Genomic DNA, 11,449 nt, shown 5'->3' on the forward strand with positions numbered 1-11,449 from the left:
ATATCCAGAATAGTGGCTTGCCATTAAAGAGAGAGAGAGATGGGGGGGAAGGGAGGCTATGGTATTCTATCCTAAATTCCTTGGGCATAAGCACTTCTCAGTCCAATTCGATACAAAGAAGATGTCTAAATTTCACGTGTTCATAAAACGTGTACTGGCTTGGCTTTGTACTCCTTTTTATTTACGAAAAAATATCAATAATGTGAGTGAGTATTTCAACATGCTTTTGAACTGGTCTTTGAACTTGGACTGTGTCACAGTATAATTAATTGTGTTTGTGCAACAATTTAATTCAGTCATCATAAGCGCAATTTGCAGGCAGATATTTCCAGAACCAGTATAATAGTTGAGATTTTTTCCTGCAGTAGTTGACGAATGGAATAATTACTAACGACAAAAGCATAAACTGCAGGATACAGAGAAAAGTATACTCATGAACCTCCTTCTCGCCATTTCTGGGTTATTTTGATGCTCACCTATGCTCTGATCCTTCAGTCCCTTGTGGACATGACTAGCCACTAAAATATGTCTGATTATTAGCGCGTTGAACAACAGAATGAAAACAAAAATACTTAATGTTTCAGGCCAACTCTCAGAGTTAAAGTCGGAGGCAGCATAGTTGCAGAGCTTTGGATTTATACCCCGTGGAATTGCGAAAGGCCCAGAATGGTTACAACATCGCAAATTCCAACTTCATGTTCAAAATTAACAACTAGATTACAACGTCCAATTAAACCCAGTATGTGGCAGAAAATATTGTATTCTGTGCTTGCAACGGATGCTGAAAATAATAGACTTATAGATTCACAGAGTGAGATCATGTATTTCATAGTCAATTATTTTCTGATTAACTGTTCTAGTTAATGTCCATAAACTCCTGCGAAGGATTTATTTTGATTGAGACGTATAGAGGGTTGCAAGCTGATAGCAATTACCGAGTAATTCTTTTTCTTGGTCAATTCCTTGGGATTATGCTACGATGGGGAATCCACAGGTTACAGCATAAATAAATGTATTTCTGCAAAAACATAACATCTGCTGCATAAAACCAATAACAGTGAAGTGGTACAGGATTGATTACATGAATAACGTAACAGAAGAAATGTATAACAGTGATTAACCAGAGAGGATGACCCTCCCAAGTATAGTGAAGAGCAAAAATCACATACCTCCTTCTGCTCTCCATGTCTGTGTCTCTGGGATTATCTTCTTTATTTTCATCCTTCAGCTTCGTCCGAACTCGATTTGTCACTAAAACGTGTCTGACTGTCAGAGCATTGACCAACAGAATTAAAGCGAACGCTGGTGAAGAGGTTAAAACCGGATCAGGCCAACCTATTGCCACACACCAAGTCGTAGTAAATCAGCTTGATTTTACTTCACAGTGGAATGGCACATTGTTCATGATCACCCGAGTTTCCTATTCAAAGTAGAAGGGGATGTTTTTCAGGAAGAGTGCAGTGCAGGTTGCTGATAGAACCACAGTCGTAGTTTTGTCAGTGTAACAATTTGTTCTCAGCTTCTGACAAATGGTCACAAATCGGTCAAAGGAGGAGAAAGTGAGGACAGCAGATGCTGGAGAGTCAGAGTGGAAAAGGGTGGCGCTGGAAAAGCACAGCAGGTCAGGCAGTGTCCCAGGACCAGGAGAGTCGAATTTCGACTACAACCACTGCATCAGGAATGTGGAGGGAAAAGTGGAATGAGAGATTAGGTTAGATTCCCTACAGTGTGGAAACAGGCCCTTCGACCCAACAAGTCCACACCGACCCTCCGAAGAGCAACCCACCCAGACCCATTCCCCTATATTTACCCCTGACTAATGCACATAATACTATGAGCAATTTAGCATGGCCAATTCACCTGACCTGCACATCTTTGGATTGTAGGAGGAAACCGGAGCTCCCGGAGGAAACCCACGCAGACATGGAGAGAATGTGCAAACTCCACAAAGGCAGTCGCCCGAGGCTGGAATTGAACCTGGGACCCTTGTGCTGTGAGGCAGCAATGCTAACCACTGAGCCGCCTAGCCGCCCAAATGGAAGTAAATGGAGGAGGCGGGGCTAGGGATAGGGTCGGTGGTAAGATTGGTGGATGCAGGTGCGGGGTAATTGTGAGAGATTGCTGGGGAGATTGGAGCAGATAGAACAGGTCAAGAGAGCAGTGCTGACTCAAAGACAGTTTAGCTGGGCGTTGCCATCAGCGTTAGTTCCTAAACTAGATGGATCAACTTGGCATTGTATATATTATAGAAAGAGCAATCTGTCTCGGTTTACGTAGTCAGAAGTCTTCATTTATCAGGCTACTGTTGTCTTATTCCTTTTGATTGAATATGGATGAGAGGCTGGGGCGTCCTTAAAAAATTAAACACGAAAGGAATATCTGCGTTTGTTACTGCAAATAAACGGCGCCAATGTTGGGTTTAAACTATCTCTACTGATTATCAAACACTCATGATTCAAGGTGCAGCTGAGATATGGACCAATGCAATGCATTTAGATTAGTTCATATAGTGCATTAGTTATTTGATTTTTTACTGGGTATTCAACTACAGTAAACATCACTCCCACCTGTCATTCAGCGATATCATTACCGAGTATAAACTGTATTTACTGGAAAGTCTCAATAGGTTGGGTCTGTTTTTCCTGGAGCATTGGAGGAGAGGGGTGACCTTATAGAAGTTTATAAAAATCAAGAGATGCATGTTTAGGATGAACAGATAACGTCTTTGCTTTAGGTTTTGGCAGTCCAAAATTAGAGGTCTTCGGGTTAAGGTGACAGCGGAAAGATTTAAACTTTTTCACCCAATGGGTGATACGTGTGTGGAATAAGTTGCCAGAGGGAGTGGTGGAGTCTGGTACAATTGCAACATTTAAATCTGGATGGGTATAGGAATAGGAAGGGTTTAGAGGGATATTTGCCATATTCTGGCAAATGAGACTAGATTAAATTAAGATATCTGCTCAGCATGGATAAGTTGGTGTGAAGGGTCTGCTGCCGTGGTGTAAAACTCTACCACTCTGTGCAATGCTGATGGAAGACGTCGTAAATCCAGTGAAGACAAAACTTCCAGATTTGTGACAATTTCTGGCTGGATAGTACAACATTTCAACATGAAGGTGTTGACGGGAACAGAGTTAGCTATGAATATCTAAGAGTTTGTGAGTAACGTTTCAGTCCACATCAGAGGGAGACGTGTGTGTGTGTGTGTGTGTGTGTGTGTGTGTGTGTGTGTGTGTGTGTGTGTGTGTGTGTGTGTGTGTGTGTGTGTGTGTGTGTGTGTGTGTGTGTGTGTGTGTACACTTGTTTGTGGATGATGCTGTCAATTTGGATGGTGCAGTGAGATGGTGAACTCCCTCTCAGCGTCACTGACTGAATCCATGAGGATTTTCACCTTGCACCACTCCCAACTGCACTAGCGAGGGGAGGCCATCAGAAGGTAGTCTTGTATCATTTTCAAAACATGAGAGGTTGGTTGCATCATTAGGAATCTGCACACATTGACAGGAAATGCCTGATGAGAATGCATTAGAGTAGCAGCCCATTGGCATTGGGAAGATTGATGCTGACAAATAGCAAGCCCAGCCATTTGTTAAGATTGGTCTTGTAATCACATGATGCAATTTTTCACGTCGAAGATGCTCATAGTAGCTGTTTGTGACATAAGTCTACACTCTGTTGAATTGTTACTGAGCAGTGAGACCAGGTATTTAATCGTCAAACATTTTCTGACGAACGTTTCTATTTAATTTCATCAAAACCCACCAAAGCATTTGATTTGTTGGAGACTTACAGAGGGTTCCAGGCTGACAGCCGTCACCCAGGAGGAAATTCCACTTCCCCAGACAATTCCTTTGGATTGTGCTACAATGAGGAATTCGCAGGTCCCCAGTTCAACACTGACCCTGCACTGGGCCTGAGTACTCTATGTGAGGAGTGTGATAGAATATCCCCCATTTTCCCTTGTTGGGTCAAATCCAATAACACTCAAGAAGCTCGGCACCATCCAGGACAAAGCAGACCCCTCTTCATTGATACCACAGCCACTAACATCCCGTCCCTCTTCCAAGGATGCTCTGTAACAGCAGAATATACCATCTTCGTGGAATACTGTAAAACGTCACCAAAGACCCTCAGGCATTACCTTGCGAGCCCACACCAATTCGATCTAGAAGGACAAGGGCAACAGATACAAGGGAACATCACTGCCTGCAACTTCCCCTGCAAATCTTTCACCATGCTGCCGTTCCTTCACTGTCGTTGGGTCAAGATTCAAAAATTCCCTCCCGCAGGGCGAGGAGAATCTATTTACAGCACACGGATTGCAGCAGTTCAAGACGACAGCTGACAACTCCTTCATAGTGGCATTTTGTAGGCATGGGTATTGAATTTTGAGCGAACCGGTGATGCACACATCCCGCAAGTGAGAATTAAAAATGATATGCATCGTGTGGAAACCTTAGATATCTACTGTGATCTTCACGAATGACTTTTATTTATTGAAAGCGCAAGGAAGTTTTTCAAACAGGTACTTTACTGCATTACGTATCTCCGCTCTAAATCTAGACAATGTTGCTGCATAAATGAACGTGTTTGTGCAACAACTTAGGTTCTGCAGCATAAAACCAACAATACTGAAGTGGTACAGAAAAGGTGCGTAATCATCAGGGTGGATTTTTTGGATGGCATAATATAAGAAATCTATGACAACGATTAACCATAGGAGGATGAAGCTTCCAGAAATGGTGAAGAGCAAAATTACAGACTTCTTTCTGCTCTCCATCTCTGGGTCTCTGTGATTCTCACCTATACTCTCACCCTTCAGCCTCTTCCGGACTCGACTGGTCACTAAAATATGTCTGACTGTCAGAGCATTGAACAAAAGAATCAAAGCAAATGGCAGTAAAGGGGTTAAAACCATATCAAGCCAATCTAATGCCACCCACCAAGTCTCAGTGAAGTAGCTTGATTTTGTATAACAGTAGAATGGCACATTGTTGATTATCATCATAGGTTCATATTCAAAGTAGAAAGGGGTGTTTTTCAGACAGAGCAGGATGCAGGTTGTTGCTAAGACCACAGTAGCCGTTTTCTCAGTGCAATATTTTGTTCTCAGCTTCTGACAACAAATCGTCACAAATCGGTCAAAGGAGAAAGTGACCGTGAACCAGAAAGAACAGTCTCTTGCTGCACGTATCAGGGCCCCAATAACACTGCAAACAGGAGTGATGGACAGGAAAGACCGAGGATAATAATAAAAGCGAAAACTCGTCAGCAGAATATCAGTGATAATGACCATCAGATCGGCAGCTGCCATGACCACCAGATAGCGAGTTGTGCAAGGGGAAACATCACACTTTCCCCGGGAAAAGATGACAATTGCCAGCAAATTAACTGTGGAAGATAAATACCAAATGACGTGGTGAATTACTGATCAGAAACCCCCTGCCTTTTCCAGACAGTAACAATAAGATTTTACCACAAAAATCAGCGCACCCTGTGAGTGGAAGTTGGAGGGATTGACTGAAATTCATTGAGTGAGGGGCCATGAGTTCAGTCTTCGTCCAAACTCCACAATCTCTAGACTGAGTGTGCAATTTTAAGAGTCTGAGACACACCTGAGTGCCAAATGACTCTAAAGATTGTGGAGTGTGGACAAAGAATGAACTCACCAGCCCTCCGTAGAAAGCAGAAGGAAGGTTTTGATTATGTTCACTTGTAAAATAACTGTGTGAATATCTGTAACAGATTCTTAAAGGTCTCAGCTCCAATTTTGGCCAAAACAGAACCTGATGAAAAAACCCGGTTCCCAAATAAATCATAGCACTGGCGATTAGACTGTCGATAAACCATACTCTCCTTTTCCCCTTAGATCAGGTCATCCCCGGCTCGTAGCATTGGACCAAATCCTGATCAGAGCCTCAACAGAAGGGGAAACCAATGATCAGTCAAGATTGCTCCAAGTGTCTTGTGCAAGTGCAGCATATCAGAGCATACAGAGCTCCTTTAGTGACAACGTAAAAGTGTCAGACTGTGATGTTTAGACTGGAATTCCACACATCTGCACATGAAAAATGTCTCGAGGAACAGAGATTAGGAGGACATTCTGTCAAGATTTGAATCTCCTGACCAGACGGGCTGAGGAGAAGAGAATTTCCAGAAGGGAGGGTAATTAGATGAGGCTTTACGAATCAAAACAGACTGCATATTCACAATACTCAGACGCTTCAAACCGAAGTTGCTCAAAATTAACATTTCAGGTTCATTCTGAGGAAGAGTCCCCAGACCTGAAACGTTAACTTTAATTTCTCTTCAGAGATGCTGCCAGACCTGCTGAGCTTTTCCAGCAACTTCTGTTTAGTTTTTCATGCGGCATATACTTCAACTCCTTTGTTATAACAAAACTAATCTGTCTTTGATTTAAAATTCAGGATCTCCATTGCGGTTTCTGGAACAGAGTTTCAAACTTTCCCGACCTTTGTGCGTCATAGTGCTGACAAACATCTCTCCTGAACACTCTGGCCCTAATTCTCAGACTGTGCTTCCTCACTCTAGATTCCCCAAAGTCCTCATCTGAATAACAAAAGCAGAAATTACTCAGCATGTCAGGAACATCGGTGGAGAGAAAGCAGAGTTTAATGTAACATTTCCAGAGACCCTTCTGCAGAAGTAATTTGAATGATCACTCCTCATACCTTCAAACCGCATGAAACCAGAACAGATGGCAGAACACTGAGATCAGAACATGCAGCAGCAGCAGCAGTGAAGTTGGGAGTCTCTATCAGCAGAGAATTGTACCAAGAATGCTGCTCAGTGAATTTTTGGTGAATTATCCAGATTCTGAATAATGCTGACCAGCTAGTGAGCTTGTGACACGACAGCAAAGAGCGTATCAGCAGCAGATTAATACAAGTTCACTTATCATAATGCCATACCAGGGATCCCGATAAATGCAAGGATGGTGTAAAACACTATTTCCAAAAGTTCAATCGTTAGATTCATTTCTCTGCGAGGTGATTTGTCCCTTCAGGCAGCTGACAAGCTCCGTTTTGAAAATCCTGAGCTGATACAGTCCCAGGGACGCTGCCTTATATTGAGTCGAAGCTCCTTGGGGAGATCGAGGTGAGAGCATTGCTCAGTTTTGATGCTGTTTTTCACATTTCAGTCAGTGAACAAACTAATTGCAATGATGAGTTTAATCCCAATTATGAAGACGTGATGCTGCTTCGAACATTGTCATGAAATAACTAAAATAGAATCTGGAATCTGCCAGCAATAACGCTGCCCACTCAAATATCAAGAGCTCCATCCCAAGATTATGAATTATTTCAATCGATTCTGCAGCGAAACAGCTTATTCCAAGCGTGAATATATGTCTCAGAGCTGTTCTTCTGCACTCTATGGTAGGGGCTGCTCCCTATAAACGAGAACATTTCACTGGTTGATTAAAATATGATTCATTTCACACACTGAATGCGGTTAATAATCATGCAACATCTAATAGTCCAACAGGTTTATTCGGAAGCATTACCTTTCAGAGTGCTGCTCTTTCATCAACTACTTGATAACGGAGCAGTGCTCTGAAAGCTAGTGCTTCCAAGTAAACCCATTGAATATCACCTGGTGTTGTATGATTTTGAACTTTGCCCACTCCAGTCGAAAACCACCTCGTCCACCTTAGTGAATGAATGCATTGCTGCTGAGGTCAACAATTCTTCCTCATCCCCCATTGCTAGGATCTGGAATCACATGAAAAAACAAGTGAGGCGAATATACTGCCTTTTCTGAGAGCACGGGACTCAGTGAACAAGATGGACTTCCAGCATTGTAGACATGACTGACTTCACTGCACATCCAAATACATTCCAGACTTCTCTTTCCCTGTCACTCTTTGTTCAGATACAACACTGATATCACTCTGATTTTCACCGCCCACCCAGATTCATCACTGATCTCAGTCTTGCTATCATTCTCCATCCAAGTAAATCACTCACCTCACTCCTATTGTCACACTCCAACTCGATGCTTCACTGGTCAAAAGTCAGTACTGCAGATGCTGGAAATCAGTGTCTCGGTAAGAGTGGTGCTGGAAAAGCACAGCAGGTCGGGCAGCATCCGAGGAGCAAGATGAAGGACTTTTGCCCAAAGCGTCGATTTTCCTACTCCTCGGATGCTGCCTGACCTGCTGTGCTTTTCCAGCACCACTCTAATCTAGATGCTTCACTGACCTCACTCTTATTGCCATTGGCCATCCGGATCCATTACTGATTTTAGAATAAATCCTTCAGGAAATGATGAGATATTAACTTTCACCTTTAATTATATATTAAGACAATAATCATGATCAAAAGAGAAGAATAAAATGAGGTCCATAAGGAGAGAGCACTGTAACATGCTCATAGAACACAAGGATATGGCAGAGATAAAAAAAATGGATATATTTAATTTGTCTTTACTAAAGTTATGTTGAATATTTGACCATGTTTGTGTGTGTCACAGTGTGACCACGTACATTCAGGAGACAATGTGTACATGCATGTGTGTGTCCATGTGTTTGGGATCATATATGTGTTTGTATGAGTGGCTGTGTGTGTATACATGTGTGACTGTGAGTGTGTGAACCTGCATGCACATGTGTAAGCGCAAAAGTGTGAGACTGCATGTGTTTATGAGACCACACGTGTGAGTGAGCGCATATGTGTGTGACTGTGTGATCGTGTGTGGGTGTGCAGAGCGAATGTGTCTGTGCATGAGTGACCATATGTGTGTGTGTGCGTGTGTGTGTGTGTGGGTGTGCGCATATGCGCACATATGTGTGTCTGTGTGTATGCGTGTGTGAGAAAAGATCGCACGCAGTTGTGAGTGTCCATTTGTGTGACTGTGCAATCTCAATTATGTGTGACTGCTCTGTCTGTGCATCTGAATGCTCGTGCGTGTCTCTGACAATGACTGCGTGTGAGTGACTGTGTGTATGCCTGATCGCATGTGTGTGACTGTATGTGAGTGACCATATATGTGCGAGTGACCACATGTATGTGTGACTGTGTGACCGTGTGCGTGTGTGAGTGACTATGTATGTGACATCGTGTCTGTATCTGTGACTGCATGTTGCTGTAAGACTGTGTGCTCGTGTGCATGTGTGTGTGAATGTGTATGTGTGTTTGTGTGAGCGTGTCTGTGTGTGAGACAGTAACTATGTGGATGACTATGTGATTATGTGTTGTGTGAGAGATCACATGCATGCAACTACTTGTGTGTGATTGTGATTGCGAATGATTGTTGGAGCGGATATGACCACGTGCATGTCACTGTATGTTTGTATGAGATTTCCTGTGTGTGTGTGTGTGAGATTGTGCTTGTGTAAGTTACTGTATGTGATCACAGATGTGTGAGTGACTGCGTGTGGGACCACACGTGTGTGGGTTCTCAAGTGTGTGAGAGAACACGTGTGTGTGAGATCAATTGTGTGTGTTAGACCATGTATAATCGATCGTGTGTGTGTGAGAAAGACCATGCATTTGTGTGACTGTGCATGTGCAGGCCACTGTGTGACCATGTGTATGTGTGTGAACGTGCGTGTGTGTGTGTTTGTGAGAAACCATGAGCGTTTGAGTGACTGCGCTTGTGGATAACCATGTGTTTGCATGTGATAGCGTGTGTGTGTCACTGAATTTGTGTGTGGGAGACCACATTTGTGTGTGAGTCTGTGCATGTCTGTGTGTGTTTGTGTGTGTGAGAGAGAGAGACCATGAGTGTTGGGGTGAGTGACTGAATTTGTATGTGATTGTGTGTGTGATTGACCACGTGTGTGACATACCATATGCACGCGAGACTGCATGCATGTGTGTGTGTGACCATGCGTATGTTGATGCATGTGTGTGACTGCGTGTGTGGATGTGAGATTGCATGTGTGGGTGACCACCAGTGTTTGTGTGATCATATCTGTGTGTGATGATGTCACCGTGTGTGTGAATTGCTGTGTGTGTGTGTATGTGCGTGTGAGACCATGCCAGTGCGTGTGACTGCTCATATGTGTGCGTGTGTGTGTGTTTGTGTGCATGTGTGACTGACTGTGCGCATGGGACCGTGTGTCTGTGAGTGACTGTGCTTTTCTGTGTGTATGATCCTGCATGTTAGAGACCGTGTATGCGTGTATGGGGCCATACAAGTGTGTGAGACCACAAGCGTTAGTGACCACATGTCTGTGTGATTCTGACCATGTGTGCGACAGTGTGACTGCATGGATGTGAGTGTGAATGTGTGGATGTGAGTGACTATGTGTGCGCATGTCTGTGTGTGTATGTGACTGCTTGTGTGTGAAGGTGTCTGTGTGTGAACGTGTGTGTGTGTGACTGCGTGTGTGTTTATGACTTAATGTGGGTCTGTGAGACTGTTTGAGTTTGTGTGACCTTGTCTGTTTGTGAGAGGCCGTGTGCAAGAGTAAATTCGTATGTGTGACCTTGCATGTGGCAGTGTGGATGTGTGTATGTTTGATTCTGTGTATGTTTCTTTCTGAGTGTGTGTACATAAATGTATCTGTGTGCATGTATTTTCTCTTACTTTGTTCCGCTGTGTGTCTGTAGACGCGTGTGTGTATGTCTCTGTGTATTTCTGTTTGTGTCTGTGTGTTCCTGTGTGCATATGTGTATGGGTATGTGTGAGCGTGTGCATGCATGACCATGTATGTATGACTGTGTGCGTCTATGTGCGTCTCCGTGTGTGTGTGTGTGCAGATACACACACGCCCTCCGATCTAAATTGCCTAAAAGATTTTTTAAAATCCTTACCTGATTCACGCTCCATATTGAGTCTTTTATTAGATAGGAAGAGGAAGACGGATACATAACGTTACACGTGTAGTGTTTCAGGTTTAATCACTGCCCGAATATATTAGTTCATGTACCTAGCAGTCGCCATGTACGCTTCCACTCCTGTTCAGCCTTCGCTCAGTTGATTCATGAGGTAAGCATTTAATATTTAAATTTCACTTCCCAGCTGCCCCCTGGCTTCCGCTCTCTCAACTCCCATGGCTGAAATGAAGAAATAAATGCTTCCTGTTAACTTTAGTTTAAGAGGACAGTAAATGAAAAATTCTATGTGGATTTTCAAATCATTGACTTCTGTTACAACTGAAAGCCTTACATGTCTTGCTTTCCAGTACAGGGCCAAGAACACTGTGTAAACATAAACTCTCTTTGGAAAAGTTGATAGTAGCTACGATTAAATGCAACAACGCAAAGTGGCTGCGCAGAGGCTGATAGCTAAGTTTGTGACCCATCAGGATGGCTTCAACTGGTAACTTGGGTTCATGTCACACTAGAGGTGACCGCACTACATTATACACTCTCTCTCTCATGGACACACACACACACCATCTTACATTTTCATGCACTCACGCACATTCTCTGTCTCATACACACACAGACATACAGTCCCCACACTCAAACCCACG

At 43.3% G+C, this 11,449-nt stretch overlaps 1 protein-coding gene across 1 annotated transcript; it reads right to left on the reverse strand.

Annotated features, from left to right (window-relative positions):
* Nucleotides 1-4,489: 4,489 nt before the first annotated feature.
* LOC148146436 (putative G protein-coupled receptor 139) lies at nt 4,490-6,999 on the reverse strand. The gene is made up of 2 exons (XM_087998637.1): nt 6,933-6,999; nt 4,490-5,391 (listed from the first exon to the last, which is right to left on the reverse strand). Exons 1-2 carry the CDS (start codon nt 6,997-6,999, stop codon nt 4,490-4,492), a joined length of 969 nt encoding a protein of 322 aa, XP_087854763.1.
* Between the last annotated feature and the right edge of the window lie 4,450 nt (nt 7,000-11,449).

The sequence above is a fragment of the Chiloscyllium plagiosum genome, unplaced genomic scaffold, assembly GCF_037043375.1.
Source record: "Chiloscyllium plagiosum isolate Xiang-an unplaced genomic scaffold, Cpla_swu_hap1 HiC_scaffold_21, whole genome shotgun sequence".
Taxonomy (NCBI): Eukaryota; Metazoa; Chordata; class Chondrichthyes; order Orectolobiformes; family Hemiscylliidae; genus Chiloscyllium; species Chiloscyllium plagiosum.